Raw genomic sequence first — 20,607 nt, 5'->3', positions numbered from 1 at the left:
TCCAGGGGATTCTAGCATGCAGCAAGTTTGGGAATCATTGCTGCAAGGCTGTGTGAACAGCGGCCCCAGCTCCAGAGCCTCTATGTACCGTGGCCTCTCAGGAAACTCCCCCATAGCCGCGGTGGCTGTTGAGCCCACGAATTAAACAAGGGCAGCCGCACCCAAGACTCAAAGCTCTGGATCACGTTCACCTCCTCCTCTGTCCTTGAGGACCGGCCTACAGGTGAGGGAGGATGGGTCGTCGTCTTCCACAGCCCACCCAGCCGACACCGACCAGGCTGCAGGCGGTGACACCTGGTCAGTGGTTCCTGGTGTCTCGATTCCCACAACCAGTAAAATATTCCTCCAGCCTCGGAGGGAGGGTTGACAAATTTTTATTTCCTACAGAGATTTTACACAACACAGCCATCTACTCGAACCATCATTGCACTCAGGACCAGCCATTTTATCCCCCAAATATAGATAACATACCATCGTAGACTAACAGGTCTTTAAACTGAATACATGTAATTTTACATGTAACTTGCTGCAGCGGTCTTTATTTTTCTCATTTTTGTCTCAAACCGATGAAACCTTTGTCAAGCATCAGCCTTAAGGAACCACTGCGCAAAGCTAATCTTACATCATTTGTAAAATTGCAATAAAGGATCCCTGGGGTTCTTTTGAGTCAAACTTCGTATGATTCTACAATTCCAAGTTTTAATAACTGCCCATCCCTGTATTCCTCACTACAGAAGTGCAGCTTTTCTGGGAGGCAAGTTTTAGAAACATCCAGTAAACAGTCGTCACTCATGTATGTGTGTCGATGGCTCCCAGAAGTGACCATTTCCAAATAAACCTACCATATACAAACTGGGGCCACTCGCATGAAGAAATGGCTTGCCTGCCTCACAACCAGTCAGGTGTCCTTAGATAACAGCTTTTCCACGTAAGGAAGGGGCTACATATCAGTTATACTTTTTTGAAGTTCTTTTTGATGTTTATTATTGAGAGATAGAGTGCAAGCAGGGGAGGGGAAGACAGAGAGGCGGACACAGAATCTGAAGCAGGCTCCAGGCTCTGAGCCGTCAGCGTGGAGCACGACCCGGAGCTCGAACCTATGAACCTGGAGATCATGACCTGAGCTGAAGTCAGACGGTTAACCGACTGAGCCACCCAGGCACCCCTCAATTTTACTTTTGAAACATCCACAAATTTACTCTATCACACACACATAAAAAAAATCAGCACAGGACATGAAAAGGCTCCCAAAGGGAGCTAGGCTTCATATTTAAACTGACGAGAGGAGGGGGGCGCCTCCTCAGTCAGTTGAGCGTCCAACTTTGGCTCAGGTCATGATCTCACCATTCATGAGTTTGAACCCTGCATCAGGCTCGTCATTGTCAGCGTGGAGCCTGCTTTAGATCCTCTGTCCCCCTCTGTCTCTCTCTCTGCCCCGCCCCCCACTCATTCTCTCTCCCTCCCCTCTCTCTCTCTCAAAAATGAATCAACATTTATCAACAGATAGGAAGGAAAGGCCTCACCGTCTCAAACAAAGCTGGTTTCCCAAGTAAAGGTACCATCACAGAATCCCACCTTTCTTTGGAAGAAGGTCATTAGGTAACTCTCCTCAAAGCCTTTAGCGTCCAGAAGCCACACTGACAAAGCAGTCTGTGCCACACCTGGCCACAAGGTGGAAGCCTGTGCTAACCTAGTTGGCACAAGCAAGATCAACTGGTCAGCGGATGCCATGGACTCAGGGAGATCAGAGACTTCCTCAGACACCATATGCTGAGCATCTTCTCAATCTCCCGCTCACCTTTGCATTGAGTTTTTTTTTTTTTTTTTTCCCCTTAAATCACCATCACAAATTATTCAGCGGAGCTTGATATCTGAAAGGAGGTAACTGAATCCCAGGGGCGTGAACACCAGTTTGAATTCACCAGCACTGCCCAGTAAGAGGGGAAGCAAACCCAAAGAGAGAGGTCTGTTCTGGCACTCAAACGTGCCCTAGCAATTACTTTTCCATCTGGAATCCAGAGATGTAGTCTTAAGACAGAAAGTTCTCTTCATGAATGTTTAATCAACATTTAAAAAAAAAAAAAGTTACTTGATGGTCAAAAATTAATTTACACGTATTTTGGACCATCTGGTTGACCATCTCCTAACCAAATGCCACCACCGGATGTCAGTGCCCGTATTATTCACAGTTGCGTTATGAAGAGGGTGTCCTCACAGCGCGAATCTTGACAGCTAAGCCTTGCTACTCAATCAACTGGGAGCTTGCTAGAAATACATAGCATTTCAGACTCCACCCTAGCTACACCGAATCCCCAAAGTGAGCCCTCTGCACATGAAAGTGTAAGGAGCACTGAACTAGAGAGAAAGGGACAGAGGGGGACCAAACATAAATAATCCAGTCACACCCAGTGGAGGCCAATAACAGCACAGCATACTGCACAAACATTCAAAGGAATGGAACAAAGGGCTGAAGGGTCAGTCATCGCTGGCGCACGGAGACCCAAGCGTGCTAAATGCACAAGAGCCTGCCCCAGAGCCCCTGCCTCAGTACTGGGGCCGGTGGCACTTTCCTATCAGCCAGACAATGTTACAGACACGTTTAGAATGTTAATTACAACTTTGTTTTTGGTTTATACACGTCCGAACTCAAAGAGCCCAAAAGGAGCTTATACCTAGTTTTGTACTTATGCATATGTAAGTATAATTTGTTAAAAACAGGGTCAACTCGGGGCACCCGGGTGCCTCAGTCGGTTAAGCAAGCATCTGACTCTTGATATTGGCTCAAGTCATGATCTCACGGTTCGTGAGTTGGAGCCCCCAAGTTGGGCTCTCTGCTGACAGCTCAGAGGCTGGAGACTACTTTGGATTCTGTCTCTCTCTCTCTCTCAAACTTTTTTTCAAAAAACAGGGTCAACTCTGGGCATCCAAGTAATTTTTTTTTTCCTTTAAAATGGGTGCTATCTGTACTTGCCTCAAGATTGAGGATCTATCATTCACTGGGATACACACACCCTGCAACTCAAAAATCTTCGAGAAGGGTTTGGTATTGAAAGTTTAAATTCCTCTTCTGGTAACAGGTGAAACGGTATTAGGTACTGTCGAGGGCTATATAAGCTCTAAGATGCCACCTCCACGAAAGAATGGATTTCACTCTACAGGGAAAAATCCCTTCTGAATCCATGTCAGAGGCTCTAAAAAGCCAGAGTTGATGGGGAGTTCAACAACAACAAAAAAAGCGGAGACATGAAATCAACCAGAAAAATTAACACCAGGGAAAAAAAAAAAAAACCAACCTGTTCCTTTTATTGATTTTATAATTGGCAAAGAAAAGAGCTATGTTTTCTTAGTATTCTTTGTATTTACTAAAATCATAATGTGGTTATGGGCTGTGGAAGAACGCTAATTTTTTTTTTGATTGGATATTTTACTCCCCAAAGGACCAACAAATCCCTCACTGTAAAACACCAAGTCTATGAATTAGAAAAATGGCTTATAGTACAATTATTGTGTACACACTCTTGACATATTTTTGTATATGCTTTCCACTTCTTTCATGACTATATAGTAGTCTCATCATATCACAATATAATTGGCTGAGACATATGTACTGCTACTTTCTAATGAACAGATTTGCTGTAAATATGTTTGCACAGATAGCTTTATAAAACAATTTCTTTAGATGCATGTATATGACAGATTGTATGGGTGTATTCCCAAAAGCAGGATGCCAGTTTAAAGATATGATTGATTCTATGGTAGTTTTTCTTTTCTGTTCACTGAATATTCATCACGGATTTTTACAAAGATTTTTTTGTTTTTTGTCTTCTCCAATAAAAAAAAAAATACGGATGTTTAAGTTAGTCAGTTGCCTTTCTGATACCTATTGACGTGAGCCTGAGGATTTGTTTCTTTACCACTTTCTGAATTAACGGCATATTTTGGTTTTGTTGCCCTTAAGCTAGTGCTGAATTCCTAAATAAACCTAATTTAGTCAGTCACACTGAGTAACTCTTTGGGTATGTTGTCAGTTTCTAACTGCTACCTTTCTAGTTAGGAAATGTGATGATCATACCATCTTGTCCCATCTTTATTGTATAGAAATTGAGCTCTCAGAGTTTCCTTTTTTTTTTTTTCCCATGTGATTTCCTTGAATCTAGTTTTTTCAAGGAGAGGAGAGAACTTCTCATTTTGTTGTTTTCTCTTATATCACATTAATTACATCAGTAGGATAAGATTTAAAAAAAATAAAAGATGAACAAAATCTTTAATTTTTAACATTTATTTTTAAGAAAGACAGAGACAGAGTGTGAGTGAAGGAGGGGCAGAGAGAGAGGGAGACACAGAATCTGAAGCAGGTTCCAGGCTCTGAGCTGTCAGCACAGAGCCTGACATAGGGCTTTAACTCACAAACCATGAGATCATGACCTGAGCCAAAGTCAGACGCTTAACCAACTGAGCCACCCAGGTGTCCCTGTTCATCTTTTAAAAGAACCAAATGTTGATTTCATTTATGGGCTGTAAGTCTTTCTCATTAGAATTTGCTTTCCTTCTTAATTTGTTCTTTTCAGTTTGTTTCCTTTTTCTAGATAATGACAGATTTTTTTCTTATTTAAATATTTAGAAGAATAGTATTTTGTAAAACTGACCTACTACATGTAAGAATAACATTCAAGACGGGGTGCCCGGGTGGCTCAGTCAGTTAAGCAACTGACTTCGGCTCAGTTCATGATCTCACGGTTCGTGAGTTCAAGCCCTGTGTCAGGCTCTGTGCTGATGGCTCAGAGCCTGGAGCCTGCTTCGGATTCTGTTTCTCTTTCTCTGCCCCTGCTCATGCTCTGTCTCTCCCACTCCCAAAAATAACATTAAAAAAAAAAGATGTAATTAAAAAAAAAAAGAACATTCAAGACACAAAATAACATGTATTTTATCATTTTCCATATATTTTCTAATTCAGTTGTTACTTAAGGTTTTCAGTTTGCTAATATTTTCAACAATTATTTTTTTTATTTAGAATATATGTTTATTTTGAGAGAGAGAGAGAGAGAGAGCTGGGGAGGGGCAGAGAGAGAGAGAGAGAGACAATCCCAAGTAGGCTCTGCACTGTCAGCACAGAACCTGATGCAGGGCTCAAACTCACAAACTGCAGGATCATGACCTGAGCACTGAGTTAGCTAACTTAGTAACTTAGCTAACTAACTGAGCCACCCAGGTACCCCTTTTCAACAATTATTTAAGTAGGTAGTACATGCACATAGTAAGAAATTCAAATTCAGGGGTGCCCAACTTCAGCGTAGGCCATGATCTCACGGTTCATGAGTTTGAGCCCCACGTCGGGTTCTGTGCTGACAGCTCAAAGCCTGGAGCCTGCTTCGGAATCTCTGTCTTCCTCTCTCTCGGCCCCTCCCCTATTCACGCTCTCTCTCTCTCAAAAATCAATAAACGTTAAAAAAAATAAAAGATAAAGAAATTCAAATTCATTGGGAGAAGTCTCCCCTCCATCCTATTCCCAGTCCTCCAAGTCTCCTCCTTAGAGGCAACCACCTGTTACCAGACTCTTGAGTAACCTTCCAGACAGAGTTCATGTATATACAGACACAAAAGTGAAACACATCAGGACACATTCTACACTCTGTTAGGAGTCTTACATAATACACCTTTGGAAGAGAATTGATCGCTACTTAAAAAATGGCTTAGTACTACTCTTCAATTATGTATTTTTAAATCTATTTCATTATGACCTATACAGGTGGTTCCAGAAATTTCTACCTTTCTGAGTTTAGAACTTACACATGACATAGCAAATGATCAATTTTATGGAAGTCACATGAAAGTTTTTAAAAAGTCTATTTCCCTGGTTTTATAGTTAATTTTCTCCAAATTCCCATTAATTTTATTAGTCAAGTTAAGACATTTTTTTCTTGGTAGGCTTACTCTATCATGGTAGAAAATAATTTCCACCAGAATTAAGATCTTATCCATTTCTACTTTTATGTATGTATTGTGTTACTTAAGACCTGTAGAGTCAATAAGCTTTTATTTCACTGTTTATTACGCTTTTATCACTGTCCTTACTGATCCCTCCAATACATTTGAGTTGAAAAATCTACTTTTTTTTAGAGAAAACTTGACATTGTAGCCTTTTTATACTTAGGCAGTGGGAGGTATGTGCCTAGTAACTTACATTCTTTTAATTAAACCTACTTAAATGGTTTACTTTGAATAAATTAGACTTTACTTCATTAGAATTTAAACTCAAACGGATGTGTTTCTATTTCTTATTACATTCCAAACATCAATTACTTAATCAAAGAGTTTTTTTCCTAGTGTCTGCAGAAGAGGGAAGCTCATTGGCTCTGGGGCCAGGAATGGAAGGCAGATACTGAAGCTTTCTTCTGATTTAATGCTCTTGAACACAGCAGAGCATGGTCATCCACCTGGCACGAATTTGCAAGGTTGGGTTAGTGACATTTTAGAGTGGAATGGACTCTGTAAAAGGTGACAGCTGTACTAGGTTGACAGGGATTATGGTATTTCCTTTTGTTATACTCTGAGTACCTCAGGTAATTGGCCAGCCTGCAAGAACATGATTTTCACTAAACCCCATAGTTTAAACACCTCTGTAAATCCTCTTAATCCAGCACATACACTATTTCTAAACCCCCATGACATCATCAGTTCAACAATTCAAACAATTGTCACATTAATATTTAGCATGCCATAGGTATTCGATACAGGTACATACACACACATGCCTTCTCAAAAATATCTTTAAAGATTTACTTATAAAGGAACGATGAGTATGAAGTCCCTCCTCCATAAAATCTATTTCTAGATCCTTCAGCCAGGAAATGGCTTTCTTATACACCTAAAGAACACTCCTGAATCACAACTTTGTAAATGCTAACCACATAAAAATCAACAACTGGAAGCCACATAAGTTCTAACATTGCTCCTGAAATTCACCCTGTCAGTCTTCAAACAACCATCGTTAGTGTAATTCAAAGTTTCTCTAGGTTTGAGGAGTAATCACATCTAGCTTTTATGAGAAACACAAATGCTTTATTCCCTCGCTGCAGTAAATAACTTCCCTACAGCCCCCTCCGTGTCAAGCATGTACGTCTCCAGAGAAAAACACAAATCAGGGTTGAATGAGACTAAGGTTACTAGAAAAATCAAGGTACTGAATTAGAAAACCTGCAAAGTTTCTAAGAAAGAATGTATGAAAGTGGTATGAAACCAGTTTATCCATGGATTTTTCTCCAGTTCCTTATTGCTTCATCTAGACATCGGGATAGCAACCCAACCTGAGACACGGACACAACACTTTGCAGAGTTTGACATCCAGACATCTGATAAGAGTTGTTTTCGCATTAAAAAAAAACAAAACCTCTTTAATTGTCCCTTAGATAATTGGGACCTTGCTGGACTCATGTAAATTGCAGGACCTACCAAGTACTCATGACACTCTTACAATGCTACCTCCAATTCACATCTAGGAAATAACCAAAAACAGGAGACTGCCTCAGGGGCTAGGATTCTTGTGCTAAATCAACTCAGATTTCCTGTAAAAGTAACTCTTCAATAAAGAGGTACAAGACGTCAATAAAACCAGCACTTTCTTCATTGTACTGTTTATCTTGGCTTCCATGCCAAGGTCAGAGTTCTATTAGGTGCAACTGTGATATAATAAGGGCCTCCTATCAACCTACACACTAAATCCCCTCAGGGAGGGTTCAGAATGGACGAACCTTCTCGCCTCATAGAGTGGCTTATGTTATTAGTGAGAAGGAATTAAGTTTCCATTGCCATGAGAGGCTGTGATTCTCACATCAGTTCCCCTGTAGAACAGTCTGGTTAGTAACCAGGAATAAAAACAATAATAAATGGATTATTTTGATATAGTTCAGGGGAGACAGTAAGTTACCTCTAGGAAGTGGTGTAAGACCAAGTCCTAATGAGGGGTGGAAAAAAGAAAAGATGATAAAAAAAAAAAAAAAAAAAGGACGCAAGGAACTCAGTACACTTAAATTTCAAATGCCCCACACCAGGACTTAGATGTATATGGCCCCACACTCTCCAAAAAACACAAACCACTGAATTCACCACTCTTCAAATGAACGCCTCATCGCCTCAGCAATTGGTAAGTGCCCTTCAGTATGGGAAACGGAAGTTAACTAAGGGCATTACTTTAGATTGAAATTACTTCACAGCTAGGAAAACGGCGGGGGGGGGGGGGGGGGGGGGGGGCGGGGATGAAAGCCTCCCATGGATAAGGCTACCCCGGAAGTTAAGCAGTTAAGTATGTAAACCTTGACACCCATTCATGTACAGAAAAGTCTCCTGGGGACTGGAAGGGTGGGTACTCAGTGAGATCAAACAACTAGTGAATAATTCTTCTGACCTGCAAAATGAGAACGAAGTAGTCTACAGGTTTGTTTCGCTGGTAGAGGTAGTATTCTGGGGCTTTCTTGTTCTTCTCATCATACTTCAGTTCCTGGATGACATTGGGGTGCTTTAGCAGCCTTAGAAGGATCTTCTCTGACATCTGGGATGGGCTAAATGCTTCTACTTCTATAGATATAAACACAACTTGATATTACACTTCAAATGGATGGAAAAAAATTATACTAGTGATTAAGGTGTTTAGAATATGTAAGAATACTTGGAGTCAAAGCGAAACAATACGGATTAATGACACTTCCGTTTGGTGATCCACTGGGGGCAGATTACCTGGGAGGAATCAGAAAATACTGAATTTGCGTATTTGTGTCTTTTGAATTTTTCCTTTTCAACTGGTCATTGGTTTCAGTTCTTGTCAAAATTATCCTAATTTTCTGATACAAATCAAAGTCAACCAGAAGCAGGCTCCTGACTGCCAGGCCACCCTTCGAACAGGCCACAATAGTCTGACTGTCCAACAACAGCCAAAGGAAGAAGCAAAGGTCAGGAAGCATCTAGCGTGGGTTAGTACCAGGTGCACAGACGAAGTGCTTCGTCTCTCATTCTCCCACTCCACTACCCTGAGAAGGTCTGGGAACAAAGGAAGGCAGAAATTCAGAAAAAAAAAAAGCAAGGCACGTGCACACATCAACATGCACTCCAACTTGCTAACTAAAAAAATAAAAGTAAAAAGTAGTGTGGATCTGTCTTTACAGAGTTATCCGTTTTATTTCAGATGACAAAACTCAAAATTACTAACTCAGGCTTGCTCTACTGGACCTGGACATCATGGTATCTCAGAGGCAGAGCAGGAGAACATTCAGTTTTGAATCACGGTCTTTAAACAATGAACAATATTACCAGGATTAGAGAAGGAGTAAGTGAAAGACACTGCTTCCATGTTTAAAATTTTTTTCATTACATGAAACCATAAATTCTCTATTAGCTTCGGTGACTTTCTGGTCGTAACAAAATAAGATAGAACGTTGTAGAAATTTTGGAAAATACAGAAAAAGGTAAAGAGGAAAATAAAATGATCTAGGAACCAACCACTCAATCACTCTGAGCAATTGGCGAGCATTTTTTTTTCCAGTACCTTCCCTAGGCCTGTGCCCCTGTGCGTGCGTGTGTGCGCGCGCGCACGTAAAAACACAACGATAACCTTTACAGTTTTATATTGTTTTTTTCTCACTTCACATTAAATTAGGAGTATTTACCCAGGTCATAGATGTTATACGGTGAGCATTTCTACATATCTGAAAACACGATCTTAAAGGGCACGTGACAGTCCATCAAGTGGCTACTTGAGCCTTCTGTTCAAAATGTTTTAAGTACACCCTGCATGCAGCTGAAAGGCACCGGGTGCCCATCCTGGACACAGACGTCTTCTACAGGCCACTGGGTACCTTCATGTATCCCCTGGCCAACAGAGCTCACCCTTCACCTAGAGAGCCATGTGGGGATGTGAGAAGGGTTAGTCAGTCTCAAGTCCATTCAACCTTGACCTTTCTGGAGCAGTCAAGTGCCGGCCGGATTGGTGGTTTTAATAATCATTCCGCTTGCCTCCTGGAATGGGCCCAAGTTAATCTGACTTGCAGAGGCCATCAAGACATCCATGTCAAAGCCCTGAGAATTTCCGATTCCATTAAAATCATAGAACGTTAGGATTTAATTCTGAAAATCTGTTGTTCTTCTTTGCAAATCATAGCACCTGTGTTACCACTGAGGTCCAACTGTTCTTCCAAGGCAAGCTGAAGAGAGAATTACTCAACCGTCTGACACACACAACCGAGCTGGTGGCTCGCACTGTCAGCCTACTCCACCAGCGGGGCTCTCCCCCGGACTTAGCCGGAAGCAGATGACCTGGCCTACCGTTCACATGCAGTGTGGCACTAACATTCATCCTTACCTTTCAGACCAATTTTAAGTTACTGGTCCACCCCTGGTAAATGTCTCAGAGGGTTCATGCCGACACTGAACACAGGAGAGGAGAGAATTTAAAAAGAAAAAAACAAAACAAAATAAAACAAACAAAACAAAAAAAAAAAACAAAAAACAAAACACAAAAGTGGCATTACTTATCACCCCATTTCCCAGTCTCCACCCCCAGCCCACCCCAGTCAGTGGTGGGTGAGAAACACGCTCCAGGGTTTGTAGAGATTTCAAACTGTGATAAGCTGCACTTGCCTGTTGCTAGGAAACGGTGCATGGCCAAGAGAAGCTGTGGTGATATTTTAACCTTCATCTCGCTGTCTGTCTGCTTGAAGGCAGAAAAATCTTGCTTTCTTTCACGATGGGCCACTTTCTTTTTCGTTCTGTTATCAGCTGACAGAAGGGCAAGAAAAGATAAAAGGAAATGCATACTATTAGATCAGGGCTCTTTTTGAATGAAAACGACAGACTATTTTGCAAAGGCTCAACTATCTCTAGATTGCGGGCACTCTACGTACAAACACCACACGGCAAGAGGAGACCGAATCCTCATCAAATCTGTGCGGCACGGTCAGGACCCATCCCGAAGCAAGCAGTCAAGGCATGCTGACTAGGAGCGACCGTGAACATTCTTCGTGAAGATCGCTGGAGCCCTCGCAAGTACACTAACGGGCGGTCACGGACACAACCCTCCCAGAACCCACGTAACCACAGCAGCAGTTTGGAGCATGCACTGTCTCCCGCTACTCGATGTCACCACGCTGCAGGAAAGAACAATCACCGTGTGACAGATGACACGGTGAAGCGTGCCCCTGCCTTTCAGAGGCTCCTAGCCTCTGCCGAGACAGGGAAAACAAACATACGGACAAAACCTCTTAGGAAACAGACGAACAAGAACACTTTCGTGGGACAACATTTTAACAATGGTATCTGTTAGCTTCGTTTCTACTCCAGACCAGGAGGTCCTCAAGGTCAAGCAAATACGAAGAAGGTCATCCAGAAGAGAGGTCAGCGCACTTCTCTCGTCAAGGGCCAGATAGTCAGTATGTGAGGCTCTGTGGGTCATGCAGTACTGAGTAACTGCTCAGTCCTGCTGGTGAGCCAAAGCACCCATATGTAAATGCCTTACCGTGGCCGTTGTGCCAAATAAAACTTTATCACAGACGTGAAATTTGAATTTCATATTATTTTCACAAGTCACAAAGTAATTATACTTTTGATGTTTTTCAACAATTACCAAATGTAAAAAAAAAAAAAAAATTTGTTCTCAGCTTGTGGCCTGTACAAAAACTGGTGGCAAGTACTTGTCGGCTGTAGTTTGCAAACCCTGAATCCAGAAGGTGTCTAATACAAAGCCTTTCCGCAAGTATTTTTTGTTGACAAAGAAGCGATCAAGAAAAAACTAGGTTAAAGACAAGACCTCAATCACTTGCTCCTTTCCCAAGAATCCTGAGTCTGTGCATTACCATTTCATGCCGAGGGCCAAACAGACTAATTACCAGGCTCGTCCTGGGGAAAGGGCAATCCTAACCTCTCGTTTTCTTTCTCTTTCGGCCCTGATTCTTTTGCAAACCAGATAGCATAAATCAACACCAAATTTCAAAATAAGTTTCTAATGGCAAATGCACTCATCCTCCCTGATGGCCTGTTTACCTCAAGAATATACCTGAAACCACGGGCTCACCAATCCATCTCACAAGGCACATTAGGCAACGCTTCTGCATGAAATCAGTCTAATTGAGGTTTAAAAGAAGTTAACTGAAGGGGCACTTGGGTGGCTCAGTCAGTTCGATGTCCGACTTCGGCTCAGGTCATGATCTCAAAGCTCATGAGTTCGAGCCCCGCGTCGGGCTCTGTGCTGACAGCTCAGAGCCTGGAGCCTGCTTCAGATTCTGTGTCTCCCTCTCTTTCTGCCCCTCCCCTGCTCACATTCTCTCTCTCTCAAAAATAAATTAAAAGTTTTAAATAAAAAGTTAACTGAAATGCAAATGTAAGATCTCATACACGTCTTAATTATGTTTCTTATGACGAGTACTACCCTTGAGGAAACAAAATAAATAGAAAGAGACACACTGGGTATTAAATAGTCACTGTGAGGAAGGCTGAAAAGAATGTAAACACACAAATAACAATATTCTTTATTATGTGACCTCCGTGCACTCTCCAAGTGTCAAAAGGATAAAACACATAGGAACTGGTGTTTTTAAAGAACACAATTTGTGTGTATACACACACACACACACACACACACGTGATAAAAAAAAATAAGATGTTTTCAGAAGCGAGTCACTACCTAAATATAAAGTTTATCCTTCTAAGGCCACATGGAAGGCTCTCATTTTTAAAGTGCAGGGCATGGCCCTTCCAGTATGACTGAATAAAAATCACTCTGCTTAAGGAAGACAGGCCTTGTCCCAGGTGCCCCAGGCCATTTGAAGATTCCATTTCCTCTCTAAGTCATGTTTTAAAAACCAAACAGAGCCCAGATATTCATCTCTGCCCCATCTCTGAGAGCCCCAAACATCTTCAGGCATTGGGCCATCTTTGGGATTATTAGCCTCTTGAAAGAGCCCTGCTTTACTAAGAAGTGAGGCTGAAAAAGAAGGTTCAAATTTCACAGTCCAATAATCCAGTTGTGGACTTTAATGAGACAGCATTCAGGTTCAATACTCAGCCCAGGTTCAAGTTTACTCCTGGACAAACACCAGTGAATCCTCCCCTCCCCCTGCCCCAAGCTAAGCCACTCCTACCCACTTCACCCATTTCTACCTGCCCCCAAAAGAAGACAGAAGAGCAGAGAAAGTGAAAAACATTCTTATTGTGTACCCTACCCTGCCCTGCTTCCTATACCCACACCTTACCACTGCTGTCACAGCAAACTTACATTTGCAAATCTCACCTCTACCCTGGCCCATGGGTTCTGGAACAAGGACATTTAAACAGCTGCTATCCATCAATGTAGCAAATCCCCCTCACAAGCAGCAAAAGAAATTTATCTGAAAACAATTGCCTAGTTTGGAAAATAAAAATTTAGTCAAGAACAATTCTTTTTCCACATGTAGAATAAGTATAAAAACATGAAAGGAGTTTTCTGTTCAGGGCAAGTAAGGCCCAGATCAATGGTTAGAAGCAGCTGGCTTTTCAAAAACAAAAAACACTGCCACTTGACATCACAGGACCTGCCCATTCTTTCCCCCCTCTGATGAAGGGGCTAGAACATATCGATAAGTTGTCCCACACATACAGCATGTAGTTAGAAACAGAGGCAGATTACAACAGGAGACAGGAGAGGACTCACGAAGTACATGACAGAAAAAAAAGGCAAAGTTTTGAAAAATTACACTCAGACTACTCACTGTATAAATCTGTTTCATCTAGAATCTCAGATTTGATGATTTCTTCAATCACATCTTCTAATGTGACAATTCCCAGAACTTCATAAAATGGGTCCCCTTCTCCCTCATTGTTTACTCGCTGCACAATAGCCAGGTGAGATTTACCTTTAAAGAAAAGAAAACAAACTTTAAGAAGGAATTTTCGGAATTTTCTGAACCAAGTCTTTTATGTGATTTTGTTAAGGATAGCAGCAAACGCAGACACCAGATTATCAGAGTCTGCATTTGGGCATTTCAAGATGGTACCAACCATTTCTTGATGGTATTAAGAAATACCAACAAAGGGAAAAGCTTCCTGAGCCACGGAAAGCAAGACCATCCGATCAGAAGAGCCTCACCTTGTGTGCACACTGGCCCACACCACATTACCGTTTGCTTCCTAATGGATTTGGTCTTCAATCATGTCAGCTCTCCCTTTGTGACTTTTTAGCAACTGCTACGTTACTTTAGGAGGACGGCTGTCAAAGTGTGGTCCGTGGAACCTTAGGGATGCCCAAGACCCTCTCAGGAAGGTGGTGACGTCAAAGTACGTGCAGCAGAACACTGACATGTTCCTGGCCTTTTTTCACTGTGCTGGTATTCGAACCAATGATGCAAAGGCGCCTGAGCACAAGCCAAGGTGGTGGCAGCAGATGGTCTTCCGCCACCACACATGCACAGGAAAGGGCGAAAAAGTCCATTTCTCCTCAGAATGTCCCTGATGAAGACGTAACAATTAATTGCGTTAAGTCTTGACCTTGAGTACTTGTCCTTTCATACTCTGTGTGGCAAAATGAGACATACCATAGAAGACTTGTCGCTTCCTGAAGTACAATAGTTGTCTTGAAGAAAGGCACTCAACTGTTTGAGTTTTAGGTTGTGCTAGCCACGTTTTTCACTGGACATCATTTTTACCTGAAGGATAACTACCAAACTGAGGGTATCCAGACTTGGATATTTGGAAAATATTTTCTTGAAAATGAACAAAATGAGCCTGCTATGTCAAGGAAAACAACAGCAGTGTTTGCTAATGATCAACTGCGGGCTTTTAAGGGAAAATCAGAATTTTGGGAAACCCATATCCACCAAAGGCTCGAGAACGTCTCAACAAAAGACCTTTCTGATAACAAGTATGATGTCTGTTTTTTTTCAATGTTTTTCTTTATTTTTAATGTTATATTTATTTTTGTGAGAGAGAGCATGCAAGCAGGGGAGGGGCAGAATGAGAGGGGACAGAGGATCCAAAGTGGGGTCTGTGCTGACAGCAGCGAGCCCAATGCAGGGCTCGAACTCACGAACCAGGAGATCATGAATGAAGCTGAAATCGGATGCTTAACTGACTGAGCCACCCATGCACCCCTTTTTTATTTGAGAGATAGAGCATGAGCAGGGGAGGGGCAGAGAGGGAGAATCTCAAACAGTCTCTGTACTGCCAGCACAGAGCCCCACACGAGACTCGATCCCGTGAACCCTGAGATCAGGACTTGAGCCGAGATCAACAGTCAGACACTTAACCGACTGAGCCACCCAAGCACCAAACAAGAGCGATTTTTAAAATACTGAATACTGATGGGGCACTGGATGGCTCAGTCGGTTGAGCATCTGACTGTTGATTTTGGCTCAGGTCATGATGCCAGGGTCATGGGATCCAGGCCCACATCCAGCTCCATGATGAGAATGGAGCCGCTTAGGATTCTCCCTTTTTCTCTCTGCCCCTTCCCCTGCTCATGCACATGCTCTCTAAAATAAAAGTAAATAAAAACAAAATACTTTATAATAAAATGGATCCACATTTCAAAGATCTGTATAACTCAGTGAACCAATATTTTCCAAATGACTGTGGTAATGATGTTACCAAATCATGCACAGGTCATCTATTCAGAGCACAAGACATACAATTGGTTTTTTCCCCCCTCTCATAACCTATTAAAAAAATTTTTTTTTCAAGTTTTCATTTAAAGGGCACTGGGGTGGCTCAGTCGGTTAAGCACCTGACTCTTGATTTCAGCTCAGGTCATAATCTCATGGTTCATGAATTCAACCCCCACATCAGTCTCTGGGCTGACAGCATGGAGCCTGTTTGGGATTCTCTGTCTCCCTCTCTCCCTCTCTCTCAAAAATAAATAAATAAACTTTTTTTTTTAAGACACAAAATCTTTTAAAACAAATTTTCATCTAAGGGGCGCCTGGGTGGCTCAATCACTTATGCATCTGACTCGTGATTTCAGCTCAGACCTTGAGCTCAAGGTTTGTAGGATCAAGCCTTGTGTGGGGCTCTGCACTGACAGGCGAGGAGCCTGCCCGAGATTCCCTCTTTCTCCTTCTGACCCTCCCCTGCTCACGTTCTCCTCTGGTCTCAAAATAAGCATTTTTTTTTTAAAGTTCCCATTTAAATTCCGGTTAGTTAACATACAGTGCTGTATTAGCTTCAGGTGTACAATGTAGTGATTCAACAGTTCCATACATCACACAGTACTCATCACGAATGCCCTCCTTAATCCCCATCACCCATTTAGCCCATTCCCCTGCCCACCTTCCTTCTGGGAACCATCAGTTTGTCATCTATAGTTAAGGCTCTGTTTCTTGGTTATAACACTGGTTGCTTTTTTAAATAACCTTTTTATTTTGGAATAATTTTAAAGGAAGGTTGTAAAGACAGTACAGAATTCCTGTGTAGCCTTCACTCAGTTGCTCCCCTCGTTAACATTGCGCATTGCCACAAAATATTTGTAAAACTAAGACATTGACATTGATACAGTACTAGTAAGTAAATTCTAGACTTATCTGGATTTCACCAGTATTTCTATTAATGTTCTCTTTCCGTATCCACTCCAGAGTACCACACTGCATTTACTTGTCATGTCTCCTCTGGTATCTGAGAGTTTCTTAGTCTTTTCTTGTTTTTCATGACCTTGACAATCAAGGATTACTAGTCAGGAATCCTGTAGAATGTCCTTTGATTTGGTTTGTCTGATGTTTCCTCACGATTAGACTGGGGTTTATGGGTTTTCTAGTTACATCATATCAGGGCTTACATGACAGCCACATGACATTCTTGAGTTTCTCCACTTTAAAGTTACTAATTTTTCTTCTTTCCCTAATTCTATTCTTTGGAAGCAAGGCACAAAGTCTAGCCCACCCTCAGGGAGGGGTGAGGAATAGAAATTAAGCTCTACTTCCTGGAGTGGGGGAGTCCCTACGTATGTTATTCAGAATTTTTTTCTATAAGGAAGATTTCTTTTTTTCTTAAGTAGGCTCCAAGCCCAGCATGGAGCCCAACATAGGGCTCAGGCTCACAGCCCGGAGATCAAGACCTGAGCTGAGATCCAGAGTTGGATGCTTAACCAACTGAGCCACCCACATACTCCTATATAAGGAAGATTTCAGATGAAAGGATTTTAATTGAACAGTCACCCAAAGCCCACTGGTATAGTTTCAGATTCTACATTGCAACTACTCTTTAAAAAACTACCACTTGTGGAGTTCTGGTATAGTATCAAAGAAGAATATTCACAATTTCCCACAAAGGCTGTCAAAATAGGCAAAAAGTCTCCTTTTTCCAAATAAATGATCTTTGTGGAGTCAAATTTTCTTCATATATTTCACTAAAACATATACTGCACAGACTGAATGCAGAACAAAGTAGGAGAATCCAACTTAGGTAATAAAGATATGTAAAGAGGTAAAACAATGACCCTTATTTTTTGTTTTGGACAAGTTACTTTTTAAAAAAATGTTATTTACGTAGCAGATTTACTCTTATCTTTTTTTTTTTTTTTTTAACATTTATTTATTTTTGAGACAGAGAGAGAGCATGAACAGGGGAGGGTCAGAGAAAGAGGGAGACACAGAATCCGAAACAGGCTCCAGGCTCTGAGCTGTCAGCACAGAGCCTGACGCGGGGCTCGAACCCACAGACCGTGAGATCATGACCTGAGCCGAAGTCGGACACTTAACCGACTGAGCCACCCAGGCGCCCCTACTCTTATCTTTTGAAAGTGAATTAGTAAGTCCAGATGTTTTACCTGACTCAGTTTTAATTTCAAATACGGTAAATATCAAAAGATGTAACCTACATAAACAAGAGTTCAGGGGTCCTCAATTTTTAAGAGCTTCAAGGGATCCGAAGACAAAAAAAGTTTAAGAACTACCACAGGAGACGCCCAGAATGGCAAGGGGAGAACATGTTCTCTGGAGTTGAACAGCCCTGGCTTTGAACCCCAGCACTGCCACTTCTTAGCCATTACCAGCTGTGTGATCACCGGCAAATGACAGAACATTCCTTTTCCTCATCTCTTAAAACCAGACTCAGTAATTTCTGCCCCACACCATCGCTGTAAATATCAGCGGTAGTGTTGGGATCTGGCAAAGACAGTGGCTGGGAGTCACTGAGCCATCGATAAATGGCAACTTGTACTCTTTTTAATCTTCCTCAGTTCTAAGGCACCATCAACTTATTACCAGCTTATCTGGAGACCAGAAAACCCACGATATTCAAAGTATACCATGAAACAACGATACATTTCCATTTAGGAAAAATCTTTTAAAATAACGACGCATCTCTCAAATGTCATTATTGGTTTCCCTAAATCCAAAGCATGTGAGGCATCTGAAACATATCTTTGAGTTAAGCCAAGTAAACATGATCTGGAGATTTCATGATCAGTTAACATGTATATTAGTTGTTTTTAATGACAGGGTAAGGATTTTTTTGGGGGGGGGGGGGGCGGGGTCCTTTAAATAAAGTTTACTTAGAACTTCAAATTGGGTGAGTTCACCCAGACACAACCAGCTAGACAAACTAAAAATATTCTCTGGAGGCCAGGTCTGATCAAGTTCCCAGCACTTACTCAGAAACTGGCTTTGGTTGTATGGGTTTGTTGGCCCTTTCTTGCTCTGCCTCAGACCCCTTTACGGGCAACAATGTCTGGAAGCCTAGAAGTTTAGATTGTTAAACAATTAGGCATCCTAACAATTTTTATCCTTAGCGTGCTCATGCTCAAAGAATGAAAATATTTTGAGCAAATGAGACTAGGAGGGAAACTTATCAGCAATAGATATAAACACGCATCAGGTCACGTCAGTGCTACCCTAGTCCATTCCGTCCGGTCAGTTTCTCACATCTGCTTTCCCAAGGCCCCAAACATAAGCAGTTAAAAATTCTTGGTGAATGCTGTCTGTCGAAAGCTAAATTCTTTTGCTATTCCCAGCTTGTGATCATTTAAAAGGAATTTTCCAAAGCAAGGTCTAATATTAGACTCAAAATGAAGTTTCCATTCGGCTGAGGCGCTATTCTCACCAAAGTAACTACCGCATAATCAGATTGTCTTGGAGCAGTTCGTTTAAATGCAGATGGACATACTTGAAATACCAGCTCGATGGCACCGACAGATCTGACTGGAAAGGGCCATACTCTACGAAGAAACTATTCATGTGAGTTAGGTTTCTTAGACTGAAAATTAGTAAGTTTTCTTCCAAGCTTGCTGTAGACTTTCATCCACTCCCCCCCCCACCCCGCCCCCGCCACCCCACCTCCTGCATCTGCCCCAGAGCCACATTCTTTTAATTTTGCCATTCCTGGTGAGAAGTCCTGTTTTCTGAACCTTCTTCCAGGTAAGCAACACACACCCACACACACAGACACCCCTCCTATCCAATCATGCTTCAGGACAACAACAATACAGTGCACGTAACCACCCCCCCCTCGCCCCCCACCGCCCCCTCGCTTTAATCATGCGCTGCAGGGATTTCAGTCTTCCCCCTCATCCACGGAGCAATCCAAAGGAAAATGTAAACTTGTAAATAGGGAAACTTTAAAAACTGAGCTCAAGTAACATCTTTTTTAACCTGAGTGTGGGAGGAATTAAGTCAGGATTAAAAGCCGAAAAGCAACTTTGGGGAAACTAATGAAAAGACTAAATCAAAAACTAAAAAAGATTATCAACTAATGGATACTTAGCTTCCAAAGAGATGAAAATATAGCAGTCAGCAAAATATGGAATTACGGGCATTAAATAACCACTAGAACTTTTTAATACAGAGAGATTAAATAAACTTGATAAGCTGTATATAGAGCAAATAAAGCATACGTGGCTGTCACGATTAGGGCTTGGAGAGAACACTTTCTGGTGAGCTGTAAGAGGTCTTATGGTATTCCAGTCACCTCAAAGTGTCCTGAAATTTAAACCCCTCGCCTCTCTTATTCCTGGTCTGGTCTTAGAAATGGAGGAAAAAGGGATCACTAAGTCAGGCTTAAGAGAACCTAAGCAGACCTGTTTTCAGAGGATAGGGTTCTATGAACCCATCTCAAGTCCAGAATCATAAGCAAGTTGTTATACAGTACTAACCTAGACGGTTCATCTTTCACTGCTGTGTGCTCAAGGCAGGGCACTTGCAAAGATGAACTTACAAGAACATGTCTCCATTAGGAGATGGACTGGGTAACTAACAATCTATAGACACGGTATAACTGCGGTCAAATTTCTGCCTCTTCCTGCCTCCACCCCTCCCCAGTGCATTATTTGCATATTCTCCCTGAATCCGTAAAGCAGCCCAGCATGGTAGCAGGTTACCACCTGTGCATCTTTTAACCTTACCACTGTTCTAGGCTCACATTTTGAATGACCACTTGTATGTTGATGGAAATAATCAGCGGGACAGTGAGTAGGCAGATAAAGGGTACCTGATGGAAATAGAGACTCATCTGCCATCCTACAAGTTAGATGTCAACAAGGCGAAATGGAGCGGTAGACAGACTAATTGAAGTAGCTAAGGAAGAAAGCCAAGAGAGTGGATGAAGGAGAATGGAATTAGGAACCACCCGACACAGCTGTGCTAATAGAAAGTGACAGAGAGTAGTCGA

General features: G+C 41.9%; 1 protein-coding gene across 3 annotated transcripts in view; it reads right to left on the bottom strand.

Annotated features, from left to right (window-relative positions):
• The window catches only part of CNNM2 (cyclin and CBS domain divalent metal cation transport mediator 2), a 142,643-nt gene that overhangs the window by 11,938 nt on the left and 110,098 nt on the right, over nt 1-20,607 (bottom strand). For 2 of the 3 annotated variants that reach the window (XM_042908175.1, XM_042908176.1), the window contains exons 2-4: nt 13,728-13,871; nt 10,627-10,764; nt 8,402-8,571 (exon numbers count right to left, since the gene is read on the bottom strand). In XM_042908175.1, coding sequence (XP_042764109.1) covers nt 8,402-8,571; nt 10,627-10,764; nt 13,728-13,871 — 452 coding nt within the window. Of the gene's footprint in view, nt 1-8,401; nt 8,572-10,348; nt 10,414-10,626; nt 10,765-13,727; nt 13,872-20,607 lie in introns of those variants that run through there. The other variant, XR_006194434.1, reaches the window with a different exon arrangement.

This window comes from Panthera leo, chromosome D2 (assembly GCF_018350215.1).
Source record: "Panthera leo isolate Ple1 chromosome D2, P.leo_Ple1_pat1.1, whole genome shotgun sequence".
NCBI classification, from domain to species: Eukaryota; Metazoa; Chordata; class Mammalia; order Carnivora; family Felidae; genus Panthera; species Panthera leo.
The sequence above is the reverse complement of the archived record's forward strand: the minus strand, read 5'-3'. Positions and strand labels throughout refer to the sequence as shown.